This window comes from Neofelis nebulosa, chromosome 1 (assembly GCF_028018385.1).
Source record: "Neofelis nebulosa isolate mNeoNeb1 chromosome 1, mNeoNeb1.pri, whole genome shotgun sequence".
Classification (NCBI taxonomy): Eukaryota; Metazoa; Chordata; class Mammalia; order Carnivora; family Felidae; genus Neofelis; species Neofelis nebulosa.
Genome location: NC_080782.1, coordinates 70,885,048 through 70,906,773, shown reverse-complemented (window position 1 = coordinate 70,906,773; position 21,726 = coordinate 70,885,048). Strand labels below are relative to the sequence as shown.

The following is a 21,726-nucleotide window of genomic DNA, read 5'->3' as shown; positions in this document are numbered from 1 at the left end:
TGAAATTTTAGAAAGTAAGAAAAATACCAAGAAGTGGGTAAAGCACTGAACTTGGTATGAAAAGAGTTGGGTTTCTGTCCCAGTTTGTACTCTAGAAACTCTCTGGTTTGGGAAATAATGGGGGTAATAGCTGGTACCAAAATTGTGAGAATCAAATCAGTAAGTATGTATTTCATAAGGTGTAAGGTACTTTGCAAATATTAGACATTTTTACCATTGTTTGATGACATCACTTGAGAGAAAATAAAATGTACTTTATATGAAATATCCATGTAATTGGAAAAGTTAATTTAAAAAGTTTCTTTCAGGTTTCCATGAGATTTATTTGTGAAATTTAAATAGTAATGAATGTGTTGTTTTGGAATTTATATATTAAGGTTTGAGGTATTCACAATCACAAGTAATGCTATTTTTAAAAACATTGTCTCTGTCAACTGCAGTGTAGGATGGCAATTATTTTGAAGCTTTTATTTATTTATTTTGAGAATCCCAAGCAGGCTCCACACCTAGTACAGAGCCCAATGCAGGGCTCAATCTCATGTCATTGGGATCATGACCTGAGCCAAAATCAAGAGTCAGATGCTTAACCAACTGAGCCAGCCAGGCACCCCCATATTGCAGTTACTTTTTTTTTAAGTTTATTTATTTATTTTGAGAGAGAAAGAAAGATGGTGGGGGGGTGGGCAGAGAGAGAGAGAGAGAGAGAGAGAACTAGTGGGAGAGGGGCAGGCTCCACACTCTGTAGTAAGCTCTACTTGGGGCTTGATCTCAGGACCAGAACTTCATGACCTGAGCTGAAATCAACAGTCGGAGGCTTAACTGATTGAGCCCCCAGCAGTCCTTGCAGTTACTTTTTAACAGGTTGTGAAACTCGGCTTGCTGTGAACATTATGTGAACACTATGAATGATCAAGATGGACACAGATACTTCTAATTTTTACATTTTTCACTGTTCTAGGAAAGAATATCTATCTTTGGTCTTATTCAAGCAAGAATTGTACTTTCTTTTGATTATTCATTTATTTATTTATTTTTACGTTTTTATTTTATTTTTGAGGGAGAGACAGAGCGCAAGTGGGGAAGGGGCAGAGAGAGAGGGAGACACAGAATCTGAAGCAGGCTCTAGGCTCTGAGCCTCTGAGCACAGAGCCAACGTGGGGCTTGAACTTGAGATCTGTGAGACTCATGACTCAGGACTGTGAGATCATGACTCAGGCGCTTAACCGACTGAGCCACTTTGGCACCCTAAGTTGTAATTTTTATTAGATGCTAAATTTATTAATTTTGTAAATCCAGGTGTATATATATACACACACATACATACAGGATTATCTCAGTCTCTGTAATCTTCGTTGTTATTCACTGACCTTTTCCATAGTTACTAGCCTGTTTAGGGTGCTTGATGTAAGAGACTTTGCATCTAAACATCTTTAGTGTTTGTAGCTAAACCTGTTTATTTTGTGTCATAAATGTTGATAGATTTTCACAGAGATTTAAATGGTTTTGTTCCATTTGATAAGAAAATATATACACAAATCTTTGTTTTTGTGTATGATAAAACAAAAATACATGTAGACAAAATACTCCAGAAAGAATTTCTTATTATTAATAGGAAAGTGCCAATTTATATTTCTCTAATTTATTTATATGACAGTCATTTGTTAGAAACCTATTTTTGTAGAGTACCATGTTATTCAGTGTAAGGACATGAAAGTGAAAAATGTATGGCCTACTTCTTAGTGAACCTAAAACCTAGTAGGTAAGACATTTGTAGAATTCACGAACAGATAAATATTAAAGATGCAGAATTAGGAATGGTTGAACTGAGAAATTTGAATTAATATATGGTGATGAATTAAAAAGAACACAATGATAAATATTTTAAAACAAAAAAATCTCTATGTAATGGCATATCATCATCTTTTTTTTTTTCCTTATCCAGTCATTTAGCAAATACTAACATGTAAGTCCCAGGGATATGAGTCAATAAAACAAAAATAACCCAAAAGTGGAGGCTGTAATTGCTGTGTGAAATTGGGTATCTGAATGTGTTAAATCATTGGTTTATTCAAAAGGTATTTATTAGATGTCATCATATGCTAAGTTCCAGTTAGATCTGGGAGAGTCAGTCTCAGAACATACCACATAGGTTTACTTTGTTCTTTTGCCACAATCTCTAGGCTCTTTGAACTACATGTATTTTTCAATTCATGCTATGAATCTCAAGGAAAAGTAAGTAAAAGTGAGTAATCCAAAACTTGTTTGAATGACAGTTGGTTCCAAGTTTGTGCCTTATTGTTATATGCTTATATAATATACTTTGAATCATTTTAATTGCTCTAATACCATTCAAGGACTCCAGAGAAGGCAAGAAATACCTTAAAGTCAAAATGAAACTATCACAAGATATCATTTTCTGTGTCCCTGGTACACAATTAAAGACTTAGAAGACTTTCTTCTTAATAATTAAAGCCATTCCAAAACCTCAATATTTTCCAATATTTCCTGGAAATATTGATTTCCAGGAAATAATGATTGAACAAGTACTTTTAAGGCCCTGGGATGTAATGGTGGAGCTTATAGTCTAGGGGGGAGGTTCACAGTCATTTATAAATCACACATGCTATATATAATTATAAAATGTAATAAGAGATGTAAAGTAGATACATGTTGCTATAAAAGGTTTTAATTGGGAAATTTAAGGATGTTAAATTTGAGACAACATCTGAAGAATGAATAAAAGCTAACTTGGCTTTTTAGGAAAGCCATACAGAAACCTTATTAATACTATTCCCCAAACTCTCTAACAATCTTTCCTGTGTACTGGTTTAATGAGTTATTTATATATTTATACATTCCATGAGCTGTTTTTATTTGACAAAGCTAGAACTTATGTTTTATATTTTCATTTTAAGGTATTTTACCAAGAAAAGGAGTATTTTAGTTTTTCTTGTTTTTTGTTTAGCATATTCGTCTCAGCCTCTTTCAGAAATGATCTTCCTTCCTTCCTTCCTTCCTTCCTTCCTTCCTTCCTTCCTTCCTTCCTTCCTTCCTTCCTTCTGCTGGCTTGTTCTGAGTTCTTTTTCAAGAGGTCTATTCAAGAATATTATTTCAAATTATACATTCATTGAAGCCACTTCTCATTTTTTGTGTGCTTATTCTGTTCTATCTGACTTCCTTGTATAACACTCCTCTGCAAGTATGTATAGCAAGAAAATCTGATTCTGTTTTTTATGTATTTTTCATACATATGCATATTTGATTCTTAAGTAGCACAATGATAACTCAGAAACAAATTCTAGATGTAGCAAATGTGTTGTGAAAACATAACAGTTCAATGTCTATTCCTTGAGATTTTTTGGATATATTTTAATTATATGTATCTATATATTTTTTATTTTATGAAATTTGAGTTATATTTTTTATTCATACTTTTTATTTTCAATTATATATTACATGATATCTAATCATGTAATACAAATGACAATCAACAAAATGATCTTTGTAGAAATTTGCAAAAATTTATTTTCTACTATTTTTTATTGCTTCTTTTGGAATTTGCCTAAGAGATCATTAGTAGCAACATTCGCTCCAAAGAAAAGTGTCTTATTTAAAGATTAGTCTGGGAATGCCTGGGTGGCTCAGTCTGTCAAGTGTCCAACTTCGGCTCAGGTCATGGTCACACTGTTCGTGAGTTTGAGCCCCGTGTTGGCTCTGTGCTGACAGCTCAGAGCCTGGAGCCTGCTTTGGATTCTGTGTCTCCCTATCTCTTTGCCCTTCCCCCCTTACTCTTTCTCTCTCTCTCGCTCTCAAAAATAAATAATGAACATTAAAAAAATTTTTAGATTTATAGATTAGTCTGGATTCTCTCTGTGATACCATTGGCAAAGCTGTGTAGAAAAACTTGAAATAGAATCTGTTTGTATGTGAACCGAACTTCATGTTATCTGAGCTACAAGAAATTTATACAGATTTATACAATGTCAAATTATAATATTCGGAATTTTGAGAGTATCAAGAAACAAGCCCTCAACAGTTTTTGTGAATGTACTACTCTTGACCTGAGTTTGATGCTTAGCTGAATTTTATAAGCGTACGTCTTAGCATCATTTCTAGATTCATTACTTTATCTTCATCTTTAGGAAAGTGAGTTAATCGGTTTTGCACAGTTAGGACTCTGAGAACTTCACTGATGTCAACATGATCGCTTTAAAAAGATAATTGCTAGAAATCAGTTTCTTACTTCAGCCCATGAAGTAAGTACTGCTGTTGTATCACTCACTGTATTCACTCACCATGATTACTACATCAGTGGCAGAAAACTGTCTTTAAACTAAAAGCTAGATATGTTCTGGGGCTCCTGGGTGGCTCAGTTGGTTGAGCGTCCGACTTCGGCTCAGGTCACGATCTCGCGGTCCGTGAGTTCGAGCCCCGCGTCAGGCTCCGGGCTGATGGCTCAGAGCCTGGAGCCTGCTTCCGATTCTGTGTCTCCCTCTCTCTCTGCCCCTCCCCCGTTCATGCTCTGTCTCTCTCTGTCTCAAGAATAAATAAATGTTAAAAAATATATATATATTAAAATAAAAGCTAGATATGTTCTTAAATGAAAATTCCCATTATTCTATTCAAATGTTTCTCTAGTTATAAATGTGTATTGGAATTTTATATAAGACATTATAACACTAGTGGCTGATTTGAAATTTGATTCTCTGTGAATTTTATCATGTTACTTGCTTTCTATTCAACATTGTACTTCAGTATCTTGGGTTTGCATGTGTCTGAACTATTCAGTATTGATTTCCAGGTTAAGTTATTTTACTTGTCTCTTTAACTTCAGTTATTTAATATGCGTTATATTTCATTCATTCATACATGGTTATTGATCTAAGAAATATGTGCCAGGCACTGTTCTAGACCATGGGAATACTGTGATGAGCAAAGCAAATGTAAAAATTTATCACCTCGTGAGCTTACATTCTAGAGGAAGAGAGAGACGAAGAGCAAGATAAAAAGTAAAATATATTTGATGTTAGATGGTGTTAACGTCTGAGGAGAAAAATTCAATCAGGAAATGGAGATAAGAAATTTAGTTGGGGTGAGAAAATGGATTCTGAATATTGTGTTGGGTGGCCAAAGAAGACCTCACTGAAAGATGACATACGCTGAAAGACTGGAAGAAGTAGGGGGGCCATTACCCATATGTCCATCCGAGAAACTATTCAAGCCGCAAATGTAAACTCCCTGAGAAAGGAGTGTGTATAGTGTGTTTTAAAAGAAGAAGGAAATGAGGGGGACTGGAGGGAAGTGGAGGGGAGTGGTAGTGGTTAGAAATGAGGTAAGAGAGATGATGGAGGACAGATTGTATAGTGTCTTAAAGACCATGGTAAAGACTTTAGCTTTTATTCTGAGGGAGATAAGAATACAAGCAAGGTAATGGAATGATCTCCTGTAACAGGGTCCCCTGCTGCTGTATAAGAGTAGACTGAAAGAATACAAAGGGAAAACAGTGGGTATGTTTTTAACTTTATGGAGAAATATTGTCAGTAAATGTTGACAATTACAATTGTGTACATTTAACATGTGCAACATGATGGTTTGTTACACATACCTTGTAAAATGGCTACCAGGATCAAGACAGTTAACACATCCATGCGCCTCACACAGTTTAATACTTGTGTGTGTGTGGTGAGAATTCTTAAGATTAACTCTCAGAGTCTTTCAAGTTATAATACTGTATATTTGGTTGAAATTTTGTGGTTGTTTATATTGTTATTACATATTACACTTCTATAACCTTTTGCATTTCTTCATTTCTTAATCAGTTTCATATAACAATGCCTTCCAGGATATTTGATTACTTGCAGATGATGATCCCTGGAGAAAATTTAATTTACACTTTTAAGCATTCATTGAAAATGTTTATTTTCCTATATCTGGATTTGGAATAATTTTTTTTAAATGTTTATTTATTTTTGAGACAGAGAGAGACAGAGAATGAATGGGGGAGGGTCAGAGAGAGAGAGGGAGACACAGAATCGGAAACAGGCTCCAGGCTCTGAGCCGTCAGCACAGAGCCCGACGCGGGGCTTGAACTCACAAACCGCGAGATCGTGACCTGAGCCGAAGTCGGACTCTTAACCAACTGAGCCACCCAGGCACCCCTGGAATAATTTTTATAATCCAAGGATTCTTATTGCTTTGGTGATTTAATATTTGACTGTGTACTATGTGCCATATGCTGGGCAAAGTGTTTTGTATATTGATACGTGGTCAAGCCCCATTCTTTGAGGAGATCCAAATATTTGTTTCACCAATGAATGAACTGAGACCCTGAGAGAACTTGCTCAGTGCATTGCATGCCTAATAATACATTAGTGTCTTCAATATGAAATATTCTTAAACATCATTGTCAGTATATCATAGCAGACTTGACTCCTATGTACAAAAATTCTTTAGGCAATTTATTAACAACTGCTCTGAATTGATTCTAACACGAACTGCCTTGGGTTGAATTTATATTCTATGGTTAGGTGTTACAGTAAGCTAGCTCCTGTTTGTCCCTCACTTGATGAAACAAATATCCATTTAAAGGTTGGATATAAATTCAATTCTGGTAAACTTAATCTTATTTTGTACTATGGAAAAAGAGCTTTAATTTCTTAAATCTTTTAACTAGGAAAGTAATCTTCCAGGAATGTAAATAGTATCCACATTTTGGTAGTTTCTAAAGTTCTTATTTCTTAACATAGTTTTCTTAGAGCACATTCATATTGGCATGTGTACATATCACCTGTTTATGTATGGGCAAGCACTTTGTGAACAATCAGAAAGAAGTTTTTATTATATTATGTTGCATTCCATTGCTTCCTGCATTGAAATGCGTGGCCAACAAGATATTTTTTAATGCTAAATTTATTGTTATCAATTCATCCATATGGTTATTGTATGCCTATTTTAAATAGGAAGACAGAGGAAAGGGGTTGTGTCAGAGTTTGAGAAAATGTTACCTCTGTGATGTCTTGAAATCACGAAGTGTAAGAGTTGAGCATGCTGATATTTGTTGTTTGTCACTGTGCATTTTATTTCTTTGTTAATGGTGTGTGAATGACTAGGTGCTTTTAGTGAAAGAATAATACACGAATAACCCCAGTAATAGAAATACCAACTACTACTATATTGACAAATAGGAAATATTTATCAGTCATCTGAGGTGGTCTTCAGATATTTATTACTATATTGGATATAATATAATATCTTCAAACTTTCGACATTTTTTTATTTTGGAAGATTTATCAAATGGGACATATATAAACATAATATAAATGCATTTCTTGTTCATTAACTCACACATATCTCATGCTTTGTTTCTTTTGGTTATCATTTGGCAAAATGCATTCCAGGTCCTTTTAGTGTTTCATTTTCTTCCTTTCTTGTTTTTTCCAAACTGTTTTTTAACAGTTTGAATTTTGTTTAATCATTATAAAAAGTAAGTTCTCAATGGAAAGGTAAAATTTTTCAGCATGTTGAAGTTTTATTTATGTATTTAGTTTTACTTTTACCATCTTATCCATTCAGTGGTGTTAAGTATATTCATATTGTTGTGCAATAATAGTAAATTTTCTTATTGGAACCTAATTTATTGCTAATGTAGTCTTGCTGAAGCAATGTCTTTATATTTATTCTACTTTATTTTTTTTTTTTCTTCAGAATCTGTATCGATTTGAAGGCACTGGTTTTTCAAACATTCCTCAACTAATAGAACATCACTATACAACAAAACAGGTCATCACTAAGAAATCAGGTGTAGTTCTGCTGAACCCTATTCCTAAGGTGAGTGCGTGTATGTATGTGTGTGTGTGTGTGTGTGTGTGTGTATTCTTTATATATATATAAAGAATGCTTTGGGAGTTAACATTTACCACGACAAATAAAGTTCTTAGATTATTTATAGAAGTTTGGAAACATAAGGACTTTGTGATTACCACTAGTGCTAATATAACTAAGGCAGCTAGTTCCTTGGTTTTATTAGGATGGGTTGCCTTTTTATTCAGTGTTTGCTGGTTTACAAATGGCCTGTTCTTGTTTTGTTTTTTTTTTTTCCTTCCCAGTTTTCCTTGAAACACTTGAGGCCTTTCTTTTACTTTGTAAGGTTCAGACTTTGAAAGGTTCAGTTTATGAAAGATTCTAAGATGTAAAAGTCAAAGAATATGTCCAGCAATTATGAGTAAATTAGAATTTTAATTTTGGATGTTAAGTTTACAATATGTTGTAAGACACTGGAAATTAAAAAAAAACTATACTATTTTCTTCAAATACAATAAATTGTAAGTTTCTTATGTGGGGACAAGCATCGAGGTGAGAGATTGTTCTGGGTAATTTTTAACTGTAAGATCTAACACAGAATGCATTACTTTCATATGCTTTAAGAGATTAATAAGGTTTGGAATGGGTATGAAGAAGGTTTGTGTTTTAAGATAAAATCTGTGGGGCTTGGACCAAAGTGCAGCAATGGAGCTGGGTTGGCTTCTGAGTACTTTTGATGTTTCAGAAATTGACCTGGGGTAGGTAAGTGTCCTTTTCTTTGGAGGCCATCTACTATCAAGAACAGTGTGGCCATAAACAGCTATACAACCTGGTAGGTTAATATCTGCTAATTTGATTTTTATATATCTCAGATTGACTTTTAATATGAAGGAAGTGTTATTTGGAAGAATGCTAATATATAATTGAGATTCAGAAAAAGAAATAAAAAAAAACTGTTGCTATCCTTTGTTAGTCTAGAACTAATGTCTGTATTTGTTCTCACATTCTATTACTCAGTCATTACTGAGGGGCTGAGCCTTGACATTGCTTTCACAGAAGATTTTGAAAGTCAATTGCTAAACACTAATTCTGTGGCTAAGACATTGGCCTTCTTGCACAGTTTTCTAGAACTATGTGATTGGTTCATTCTTCATTTATATATTTCTCTTTGCTTTTCCCCCCATTTTAATTTGAGAAAACCTTATAAAAATTCTCTGTTAGTTTAAAACAGGTGTTCATATTTTTCTGTAGTAAAACAGAGATGTTTGTCAGTGTTTCCTCTTCCATCAATGGATAACTGCTGTTGTTCTGCAGAATTCTAGGGATTCTTTTCTTTAAGATGAGCAATTCCCATGGCTTCATGTACTGTTTACGTATCAGTGACTTCCAAATTTATATTTCTAGCTTACATTTATATCTTTCCCAAAAGACCTAAGAGATTTTTCCACTCTTTACCTAAAACTTGATTTTATCACCTTAAACCCCCAAATTTGTTCTTCCTTTTTTATTAAATGGTACAAGTTTTCCTCACTATCCAAGTAGAGTGTTTCTCTGAAATTTTTGTAAGCAAAAGGCATAAAGCAAAGAAGCAATTACCATTTCATAAAAGTGAAAATTTTCTCGAATTTCTTTTGGTTAACAAAAACAGGTACTAATTTAAGTCTTTTGTAAAAGCAGAGTGGCCTAAAGCAAACTTTTGGATAATGGGGGAAATCTGTACCACCAAATATTTAGCTTCTCAAACCATAAGTCTGGAGTTTGTCTTCGACATCTCCTCTACCATAGCCCTCTCACTAGCACTATAAGTGACAGGAGTTTTGTATACTTAACCTGTACATGTAAATGTTTGAACTTTAATTCCAGCATGAAATAAATTTCAGTGCAGTTCTAGCCATGTTAGGTCAACAAGATATATAACTGGGTTTTCAGAAATATTGATAGCCCATTTTACAGCCAACCAAATATTTGCATTTTCTACTTGCTTAGCCAGGTCTAAATTGAGAGACCAAAGCCATAAAAGAGACACATAAAAATGCAGATCTGGGCTTTTGTAGGAATATATAATTTCAAATAAAGCTGTATCCTTCTCTATATAAAAATTTCCATGAAACGAGCCTAGATAAATGGAGTAGATTGTCTGGACTGTTACATGGCCAATTATTCTCTTTCTCTCAAACTCCCAGCACTGGCTGTGGAGCTGATTATCTATCTCATCATTTTATATAGCACTGGCTATGAAAATAACTTCTATAGACTGAAAGCCCTGGAAGATTAAGGAGCTATGTATGATTGTTTTATGAGGTAGAAATTTGAAGTTTATCCAGCTGATTCTTAACCTGATCTAAAGTACTGGTACTTGAAATATGCAGTTTGTTATCTGTTTGTTGTAAATATTGTTATACATTTTATTTAATGAAGCATATTATTCTTTTAAAAGAAAACCACAAAAAAGACTTGTGAAAATTAGACAGTTTTCAATTATGAGTGAGGAACAAACTGACATGGATTATATTATGGTGGTATTATCTATTATATATCTTCCTTTGAGAAATTATTTATAGTCTTATAACTTGAATCTATTTCTTGATTTAATTTGTGCAAGAAGTTAATGTCTTTGACCATATAATATGCTATAAAACATCTCATTTCCGTCTTGCCAGTCTTCATTTTTAGCCTACATAAAGAGTGCTATTTTGGTCTCAATCTAATTTCTGTTTATAGCAACTGACTTCTCAGTTCCTATTTATTTCTTTCTTATCCATGAAAATATATCATCACAATGCCTAACTGGAAGACACTGTGGCCACAGGATTATCTTTCTTATCTTCAGAAGTGCAAGAAACTAGACAATCTAGAATTAGAGGAATTATTTAACTTTCTCATGATAATAAAGCTAGTGCCCAAGCCATTTCTCCCTCACCCTCCACTGGCTGATTTCTCCTGTGCTGCTTCCCACAGTTTGTGGAAAAGAATGGAGGATGAAAGGCACTGTTCTAACAGGGGTTATTGAGCACCCATCACCATCCTTCTTCTGTTAGCAAGCACATTGGAGATGCATAGAACCTGTTCTTTACTGAGTTCAGTTTCTATTTCAATGTCATTCATCACAGAGGCCTTTTCTGGCTACCTTCTGTGAAATAATACCTCACTTCCTTATTATTCCCCTCTTCTGCTTCTTAATATCTCTTTGCTGCAGTTGTATTTACTTGAAATTATTTTATATGATATAGTTTTACTTGTCTGTCTTCCCCAAGTGGAATATAAGTTCCATAAAGGCCAGAATTATATTTAACATTTAGTGCAGCTGTAGCCCCGTGCTTAGAACAGTGCCTGCTCATAGCAGAGGTTCATTAAATATTTGTTGAAGCATTGAATTCATTGAGCAATTGTTAGACCAGGGGCTTGCTGAGCTTTTCATTTGCGTTATCTCATTTAATCCTTACATATTCCTATGAAGTATTATAACAAGCCCCGTAGCAGCACTATCAACAATAGCCAAAGTATGGAAAGAGCCCAATGCCCATCGATGGATGAATGGATAAAGAAGATGTGGTATATATATACAATAGAGTATTACTTGGCAATCAAGAAGAATGAAGTCTTGCCATTTGCAATTATGTGGGTGGAACTAGAGGATATAATGCTAAGTGAAATTAGTCAGAGAGACACAAATATCACATGACTTCACTCATATGAGGACTTTTAAGAGACAAGACAGATGAACATAAGGGAAGGGAAAGAAAAATAATATAAAAAACACGGAGGGGGACAAAACATAAGAGACTCTTAAATATGGAGAACAAACAGAGGGTTGCTGGAGGAGTTGTGGGAGGGGCGATGGGCTAAATGGGTAAGGGGCATTAAGGAATCTACTCCTTAAATCATTGTTGCAGTATATGCTAATTGGATGTAAATTAATAATAATAATAATAATAATAATAATAATAAATATCAGTTGTTTTTAGCCCCATACAATATTATGAATGAGGAGCTGAAGCTTAAAATCATAAATGACTTGCAGAAGATAACAGAACAATTAAGAGGCAGAGCTATGAGCCCATGTTCTTACCTCTATCTGCATAGACTACAGAGTCTAGACTTTAGAGACTAGAATAAACTGCTTATTTTAAGGAACAAGGGTGTGGGTTTAAGGAAAAGGAAGTATCTTTGATTTCATAAATGTTAAATTGAAAAAAAGACCATAAAATATCAAAAACTATACTATGAGTCTTTATGAAAAGAAAATCAATAAACAGTAATATTGGGTGGCAATGCTGGGATTTGAGGTAAAATATAAGGACTTGATAAAATTTAGTTAAGAAAGACACATAGTTCAACATTAACATTTAAATGGTGACTTGAAGTTTATTTGTCTTGTTAAATTTAATATTTCTTCATATTTAGCTGTTTTTTTAAAGAAATTTCTTCTAGAATGGAAATTAAAGTTCATGAATAAGGGGCGCCTGGGTGGCTCGGTTGGTTGAGCCATCCAACTTCGACTCACAGTTTGTGAGTTTGAGCCCCATGTCAGGCCCTGTGCTAACAGCTCGGAGCCTTGAGCCTGCTTCGGATTCTGTGTCTCCCTCTCTCTCTGCCCATCCCTCACTAGTACTCTGTCTCTCTCTCTCAAAAATAAATAAAAACATATAAAAAAAAGATAAAGTGCATGAATAAATTCAGGTGAGTTAGGCAATGAGCCTTTAAATTGAACTTTAGTCAAATGACTTGCCTGCCAGCTTAAATCAAGTAACTGTGGCATTTTATCAGAATTTAGTGTAGGATGCCAGAACAGTAGAGGCAGAGTTTTGCAGAGAGTAAGCCTGCCTTCCTTCCTTCCTTCCTTCCTTCCTTCCTTCCTTCCTTCCTTCCTTCCTTCCTTCCTTTCTTTCTTTCTTTCTTTCTTTCTTTCTTTCTTTCTTTCTTTCTTTCTTTCTTTCTTTCTTTCTAGTGTTTATTTTTGAGAGAGAGTGAGAGCACAAGCAGGGGATGGGGAGAGAATGGAGAGTGGGGCAGAGGATCTGAACCAGGCTCTGCACTGACAGCAGTGAGCCTGACTTGGGGCTCGACATGGGGCTTGATGTGAGGCTCAAATTCACAAACCGTGAGATATGACCTGAGCCAAAACCAAGAGTGGGACGCTTAACTGACAAGCCACCCAGGCACCCAGAGAGTAAGTCTTTCTGTGACAGAGACTAACTTGTGAGGAGACAAGTTTGTGGCAACAGCATTGATGTTGGACACATGTACACAAACAACAGTTTGTACAAGAGAAAAGCTGTACTTTTAATAGGTCTTCTCTTCATGTTCTTGGTTTCAGATCATTTAAAGACTATTTTACTTTATAGCTAAGTAACATAGCTTGCTTCTTCCAATATTACTGTTTAATAATATTCCTCTTTTGGAATCTTGAGATACGGTTTTTGATAGGTTGAAGTCTGTTTCAATTTAATATTTTATGAAATTGGAGACTTCTTTTTCCTTAAATCTATATCCATGTTCCTTAATTATGTAATTAAATTATTAAAATAATATAAAAATTTAATAAAGAAATGACTGGAAAATAAATATCACTTAATATTTATTTGTTTAGCAAATATTTAGTTAACACACACTCTGCTGAGCAGTGATCTATATTATGTTGGAGTGCAATAAATGCTATGCAAATGAAGCCCATCAAGCAGATAATGACCTGAGTGTGATGGTGAGGTCAGAGGTTAGGTGACGTGTGTGTGTGTGTGTGTGTGTGTGTGTGTGTGTCTAGGGAACAGCTGGTTTTTTAAATCATTGTGATCCAAGAAGGCCTCCTAATAAATTTTGAAGAGAAAAGTGAACCAAACCAAAGACTTGTCCGTAGGGTTATATGCAGGAGCAATAGTAAAAGCATTTAACAGTGCAGCATGAATACTGGCCTGTGAGAACAGATGCCAACTCCAAGGCCCTAGAGCCATGCTCGTGTTTCATTGGGTCAGTATCTTTCTTCCCTGAGTGTCTGGGGAAAGAGTGTTCCTAGGTATAACTGAGGAGCTGCAGAAGCTAGTGTGGCAGGAACAGTGTAGACAAATGGAGTGATTGCAGGTAAGCTCAGATTTGGATTAATTTAATAACTAATGTATATTATCTTAAAAGGTCAGTTATTTATTACATAATTTAAGAAATTCATTTCATTTAGGTAAAAGCTCTGTATAAAATTTTGTAAGTTTTCATGGTGAGTCTCTTCAAAACAAAATATTTATGTTTAATAGTGTCAATTAATTTCAAGGGAATATTTTTATAGTCATATGGCTATCTAAATAGAGTAAAACCAATGTTCTTCATTTCTAAGAACTTTTTCTCCCAGCCCATTGTTGTTTTTTTTAAATTCTCGTTTTGTTTGTTTATTTTTACCCCCACATGACACCAAGCAGTTAATTCCATTTGGACATGGTCTACCTGGAGATGGAGTTAGATCCCATACGTTAAGGGCTCAATCCTACAAGTCTCCCCCCTCCTCTGCCCAACTTCAGATGCCAATCTTAAAACCAAGTTGTCACTATGCTTCTGATATCCTGGTGATAGATTGGAGGTTCCAACAACCTTCTCCTTAGGTTAAATTAACTTGCTAGAGTGCCTCCCAGCACTCAGAAAAACATTCTACTTAATAGATGACCAGTTGGATACAAAAGGACATAACTCAGGAAGAGCCAGATGTCAGAGATGCATAAGGCAAGGTATGTGGGAAGGGGAACAGCACTTTCTTGGTGTCTAAGGGCACAACTGTTCCCAAATTTCCACACCTTTACCAACCTGGAAGATCTCCCCACACTGTCTTTTTGGGTTTATATGGAGGCTTCATTACATAGGCATGCTTGATTAAATCATTGACAACTGGGGCTTGAACTCATTATCCAACCTGTCTTCCCTCCTGGAGGTTAAGAGGTTGGGACTGAAAACTCCAACCCTCAAATCACAAGGTTGGTTTTCATGGCACTAGCCCTGTCTTTAGGTTACCTAGAGCTGTCTAACCATGACTCAGCATAACAAAAGACACCTTTGTGGCTCTGAGCACTTAGGAATTTCCAAGGGTTTTAGGAGCCTTGTGCCAGAAATTGAGACAAAGACAAAATACAATTTCCTACTATAAATCATAATATCACACTCAGTAATATTATTTTAGGAGGCATCTAGCTAGCCCTGCTTTTGCAATTAATCCTCTTATGCTGTCATTTTATATGAGATATTTAGAAAGTACTGTGTGTTTAAAATTTGAAGAAAGATAAGTGATTTACTTATTTATTTTTAGCTCTTGAAAATGAGATATCATGTCAAATTAGATTTCCAATTGCAGAGACCACAGTTTGGAAAAAAAAAAAGTTCTGGTATAGAATGCTTGCTGTTAAGATTTCTACTTAATTGCTCTTTAAGATCAGTTATTAGCTCCATTGAAGAGCACAAAATATTACACTATCCTCCTTAGGATAAATTCATCAAGAATACATAAATCACCCTGTGGACCACCAAATTGAGCAGAAAGAATCTACTTTTCAATGCCAGTTTTCACCACTCCCAACCATGTGATTTGGGGCAGGTCAACCCCCAAGTCATTTTCTGCCTACAATAATCCTACATGGTTGTTGTAAGTATCATGTAAGAAAATCTGTGTGGCTATGTGTTGGAAACTGGAGAATAGCGTATTCTTTCTTCTTTAAAAACTTTTTCATGTGACAAATAACTCACAACAGAAGGTTTGGAAAAGGTAAAGGTAAAATTTGGAAGATTTTATATTATGAAGGAAGAAAAAAACGTTGAGTACATAGTCTGGTGATAATATTCTACTTCTGTTATTTTATTAAATTTTTTTAACAACTGTGCATTGAGTATTATTATCCCCATTATTAGATTAGGAAAGTCAAAGATCATATTTTACCCTAAATCACATTTCTTGTAAATTTTTGAGGTGTGTCCTGAAACTGATTCTGTTATATTTATCACCTTTTTACTACAACCTCCACTAGAATAAGTTATAATCTATAGCATCAGTAACATCAGTAGTTTAACAACATTTTTTTTTTTTTTGCTATAGTCCAATACTCCTGCACCAGAATATAACAGTGAACTTGACAGTTATGGTGTCATCCTTTATGAAAATTAGTCCCGCAGGAACTATATAACATGTTGTGCTAAGGGAAATAGAGGGTAATATTTGAATATTTAGCCTTCATTTAGCATAGTCAGGGAAGTCAAATTAAACTTGAATTTTAGGCTTGATCTATTTAATAAAAGAACCCTGTCATAGTGCATTTAACACATAGACTGACTTCCAGTTTTTTTTATCTCAAACTTTACCAACAGTTATTTTGAGGAAGAGCAATGTTAGGCTTAAAAAAATTAATAGGCCTTGGAGACCACTAATGTTCCTTAAATGACCTCTCAGGGGTATTTTATCCATAAACCTACTTCATACTTTCTTACATATTATGATTTTTCAGTCTAAGGAGTTAGATTTTAAAGTAATCCTTCCATATATTTCTTACCTTGTAAACATTTTCAGCATGGCATGATAGGAATAACTCATTTGAATTAAAAAAAAATTGTTCCCAATGTTTGTTTATTTTTTTTTGAGAGACAGAGACACAGTATGAGCGGGGGAGGGGCAGAGAGAGAGGGCGACAGAGAATCCAAAGCAGGCCCCAGGCTCTGAGCTGTCAGCACAGACCCTGACCTGGAGCTCCAACCCACAAACCGTGAGATCATGACGTCAGCTGAAGTCAGACACTTAACTGACTGAGCCACCCAGGAGCCAGACTCTCATTGGAATTTTTTAAATGCAAGTAGAAGGGCAGGATTTGGTATTAATAGCCCATTGTCTGAAGTGTGTAATTTCATCATTTTAAAGTATTTATGAAAATTTTCTATGTGCATGGACTCAGAGAAGCATGTAGAAATGTATAAGAAGGTATATAAGAAGATTTCTGGTATGAACATGGTTGTGTGACTTAGCATTTTTTTTCCCTCTTCCCTGCCAGAAACCATAGCAAAGAGAACAACAAAAGTAAAATGTCCATAAACTGCATTCTTCGTGAAACTAAGAACCATATGTAATTCATTGACTTCAAAGTACATGTTGTGGTAGTCAACCTTTGACTGGGTGGAAGTTGTATAGCACAAAGTTAAGACATGACCAGATAGCCCCGCTGCTGTAGATCTTACCAAACTGCAGCAAAAACACCTTTTGAAAGAGGAATTTACCCTAAAGTTCTCGGCTATATTCTTTGCTTGCATCAATGAATGTGGGAAATGGGTGGGGGAAATAAATTTTACGCATAAATTAAGTGATTCAGCCAAACTTGCAGTCAGAAGAAAATTTAGAGTCTTAAGTAGTTACATCAATAAAACAACAACAAAAAATAATTGGGTGAAGCATACAACTCAAAAAATTAGGAAAAACAAATCCATAATTAAATAAAAGCATAGCAGAAAGAATAAATTAACAAAGATAAAACCATAAAGAGATGAATTAGAAAAAGAGAAAACAAAAAATATATATATAATAACTGCTTTTAAAAAGATCAATACATAATTAAAAACACTTGCTAATTTAATCAGTAAAAACTCGTATCACAAGAATGCCAATCCCTTTAATATACAAAGAGCCTCTAGAAGTTGTTTAAAAAAATAGATAACCAAATAGAAAAATTGACAATGGGCATGGGTGGATAGTTAAAAAAATAAAAATACAAATGGCTCTTAAAAATATGGCAGGTAATTACTTAGTGGAATAAATGGAAATTAAAACTAAGGAAATACCAATTTTTCACTTACTAGATTGGCATAAAGTTACAATTTAATAGTTCACTTTCTTGGCAAAGATGTGCAAAAAGGCCCTTAGATACTTTGCTAATGAGAATAGAAATTAGAAAAATCTCTGTAGAAGGCAAATTGACAAAATCCATCAAAATTATAAAATGAATGTATACCTTTGACTTAGCATTAACACTTCAGTAATCTATCCTTTAATTGTGTTTGTATATGTATGAAATGGTGTCAGCACAAGGTTCGTCACCTCAGCATTATTTGTAATATTGGAAATGAAATGTTCATTAATAGGTGTCTAGTTAAATTGAACATGGTACTCGATCTGATGGAGTACTGTAAATGAGGTACTCCAAGGTGCATTGTGGTTTTTTTCAATTTTTAATTGTTTTCATGTTTATTGATTTTAAGAGAGAGAGAGACAGACAGAGAGAGAGAGAGCCAGCCAGTGGGGAAGGAGAGAGAGGAAGAGAGAGAATCCCAAGCAGTCTCTACACTGTCAGTGAGACAAACTGTGAGATCATCACCTGAGCTGAAATCAGGAGTTCCATGCTTAGTGACTGAGCCACCCAGGTGCCCCCACGGTGCACTGTTAATAAAAGAAACTAAAGGGGTGTCTGGGTGGCTCAGTTGGTTAAGCTTCCAACTTCAGCTTAGGTCATGATCTCCCAGTTCATGAGTTTGAGCCCTGCATTGGGCTCTGCACTGGTGGTGCAGAGTCTGCTTGGGATACTGTCTCTTTGCCTTTTCCTCACTTGAGTGCACTCTCTCTCTCTCAAAATAAATAAATAAACTTAAAAAAATAAAAGAAAGTAAACTATAAAACAGAGTTTATGTCATGTTATCTTTTGTATAAAAAAATGTGGGGAGTATAAAATTATATGTCTGGGTTTGCTTTTAATGATAAAGAAACTTTAAATATATACTCAAGAAACTACCACTACTGATAATATCTAACAGAGGATACACATGTTTTGGCGGGTTTGAAGTTGTCAGCAGAGGTCTAAGGGAAATTTTTTACTGTTTACATTTATTGTATTTTACTGTTTATTCTGTCTTATTTTTTGAAGACACTGTGAATGTCTTATCCATTTAAAACTTAAAAAAGTATTGAAACCATGACACCTGCTCTTAAGGAGTTATAATTTTTTAGGGAGATGCTTTATCAAAAAATTATTGTTAAAAGGATAAAATGTTCATGTTCTATATTGTTAAAGAAGAAATAATTTGTAAAATAGTGCTACAGTATTATCGTTTTTTCAAAAAATGAAATGTACATACACATAGAAAATGCACGTACATATGTATACAGAAGAGTTCAAAGACTATACTCCGGAATATTATGATTATCTCCAATTGGAGGAGTTATGGGTAACTTCTTTTGACTTAAGTTTGTTTTTTAGATTTTTTTATTCAACATGTTATTTTGGTAATGTTAAAATTTTTCAAAGCAATATTTTATGATAATATTTAGTAGAACACTATAAAGCAGCATTTTTAAATTTAAATTTTAGTTTTAGAGAGAAACCATGGATGGGGGAGAGGAACAGAGGGGGAGAGAGAGAGAGAGAGAGAATCTTAAGCAGGCTCCACTCTCAGTGTGGAGCCCAGCATAGGGCTTGATCCCACCATCCTGGGATCATGACCTGAGCCGAAATTAAGAGTCGACCACTTAAATGACTGAGCCACCCAGGTGCCCAAGATTGATTTTTAAAGTACCAATATATATTACAGGAATTCAGAAGAAGAACAAATGGGCTTGGGTTCATAGAGGAATATGGACTTGAAGTAGGTCCTAAGGATAGGCAGAAGGAGTAGGGAAGGTTTTTGTGGTTATGGCAAGGGAATAATCTAAAAACTGAGACTTATTTTAAGGAAGTCAAGATCAGTTTGATAGAAGCAGATGATTTAGAAAGGTGAATAATCTCAAAAGTTTCGGCTGAAGGCAGATTTTTTAGATCTTCACATACCAAGATTAGGATTTATCTATGGAAAATGTCATTCTATTGCAGGTTTATAACCAAGGGGAAAATGTAAACTAAGCATATCTAAAGTATAGTTGGTGATACCACATACCCCACTAAAATATTGAGGCTATTTGCCCTTTTAACTGCTTGAAGAAGTTAAGGAATTTATTGGCACATTTAAAAAACAAATCAATTTTTATTTTACCATGTTTCAGAAAGAACCTGTGTAGCCATAATCAAATTATATTACAGTGAATAATGTTAAAATAGAAATAAAAACAAGTTATTAGCACCGGTGAAAAAATAAGTAATGGTGGACACTTAAGCATGGCAAAAAAAAAAAAAAATGCAGGCTCTTAAAGACTTTTAATAATTCCTGTGTTGAGCATGAAATATTTAGATGGAAACCATTATAGAAAAAGAGTTAACTAATTTCATGATTAGAGAAGAGGAAGGATATTAATTTGTTTAAAACAAAGTTTTACTACCAGTAAGTTCTAAATGAAAATTCTCTCTTGGGATTTTAGTTATAACAATGTCTTTAACAACTTTTCTGCAAAAGTTTAGGAATAGGTTTCATTGGTTGTTGCTTTTAGTGTCCTTTAATAATAGCCCAGGGCATAATGTAAAATACAACGTAATATAAATCATTTTGCATCATCATTTTTTCCTCTTTTTAATTTTTGCTGAAGAGAATAGTAAAATTCTCTAGGATCCAGATTTATGATTAAAACATTAATAAAATTAGCATTAAATATATTAAAAAGTTTTAACAAGTTCCAGAATACCAAAAGATTACACCTATGACATTTACAAATGTCTCATCTTAATTATATACCTGAGCAATTTAACATTTAGCCAAGTTTGTGGAGGATCCATACACTGAGTGAAAAAAAAAAATCATAACATAGAATGGCGTATTGTTGAATTTTGTTTTCATTCACACTTTACCCTTAGAAAAAAAGTCCATGATATGTTGTTAATAATTTATTTCATTTTGGAAATTATCAGTGCTAAATAATTTAATTGAAGATCACCATCTCTTTTAATGTCTTTTCATATTTTGAACTTAGACATTGGGAGCTTATTTGATGTTCTCTGGGTCTAAGGTAGTGAGATCTAGAAAGCAAGAAATGTCTCTACCAAAGAAAAGACAAAGGCACCCTGACAGAGAATATTCTTTATGTTGGTACTTGTGTAATTCAAACAAGAGAGAAGGGGTCAATAGAATACCAGGGCAAGAAGTGGTAAGGTAAGGAATAGGTGAGGCGAGTTGATAAGATATAGAAGTACACCAAATTAGTCTCTTCAGCCACATTAACCCTCTTCTTTACAACTATTCTCCTCTTGCTGTCTCTACAGCCTGCAGCCTGCAACAACTTCTGAGATAGAAAACCCCTGATCATGATGTGTAATTTCCATTTTAATTTGTCAATTTTATATAATGTAGATATTTATAAAAATTTTTTTAATGTTTATTTTTGAGAGAGAAAGAGACAGAGTATGAGCAGGGGAGGCAGAGAGAGAGAGACACACACACAGAATCTGAAGGAGGCTCTAGGCTCTGAGCTATCAGCACAGAGCCCAACATCACAAACTATGATATCAAACTCACAAACTGTGAGTTCATGACCTGAGCTGAAGTCAGATGCTCCACTGACTGAGCCAGCCAGGCGCCCCAATAATATAGATACTTATAAAGTGTTCAATAAAAATGTCCTCTTCTGGGCTCACCTTGAACTTTCCCATAGTTACAGTACTTATTTTATTCACTCAGCTGTCATTGTTAGTTTTATCTGAGGTCCTCCCCATTAGCTCATTTTTATGCATCTCAGGGTCTGATGCATAACTCAGGAAATATTTGATGTTATTTTGAGAAAATATGGCCATTTAATAAATACTTGATATAATATTTGAAAAAAATATAATAATTGAGACTTTATATTGTTTTAGAACAATATAGAAATTATAGCTTTTAATGTTTCCAAAGTGGAGCATGGTTGAGGTTTATGAATAAAATCCCTTTGGAAATAAGATATGTTCTGTTTCAGTTCCATTTGTATAGTAGTTTATATTCCATATTTTCACTTTCTTCTTTTATGGCTTTATGTTAGAAGTTACTTTTTCATGTGGTTATGATGCTCTTAGCAAATTTCATAGCTATTTTTAA

General features: G+C 34.4%; 1 protein-coding gene across 6 annotated transcripts in view; it reads left to right on the top strand.

Annotated features, from left to right (window-relative positions):
• Nucleotides 1-21,726, top strand: part of FER (FER tyrosine kinase) — a 440,848-nt gene that overhangs the window by 198,119 nt on the left and 221,003 nt on the right. For all 6 annotated transcript variants that reach the window (XR_009260552.1, XM_058725350.1, XM_058725344.1 and 3 more), the window contains one exon: nt 7,705-7,827. Coding sequence is in view for 5 of the 6 variants with exons in the window: in XM_058725350.1 (XP_058581333.1) it covers nt 7,705-7,827 (123 nt within the window). In the remaining variant the exon portion in view is untranslated. The remainder of the gene's footprint in view (nt 1-7,704; nt 7,828-21,726) is intronic.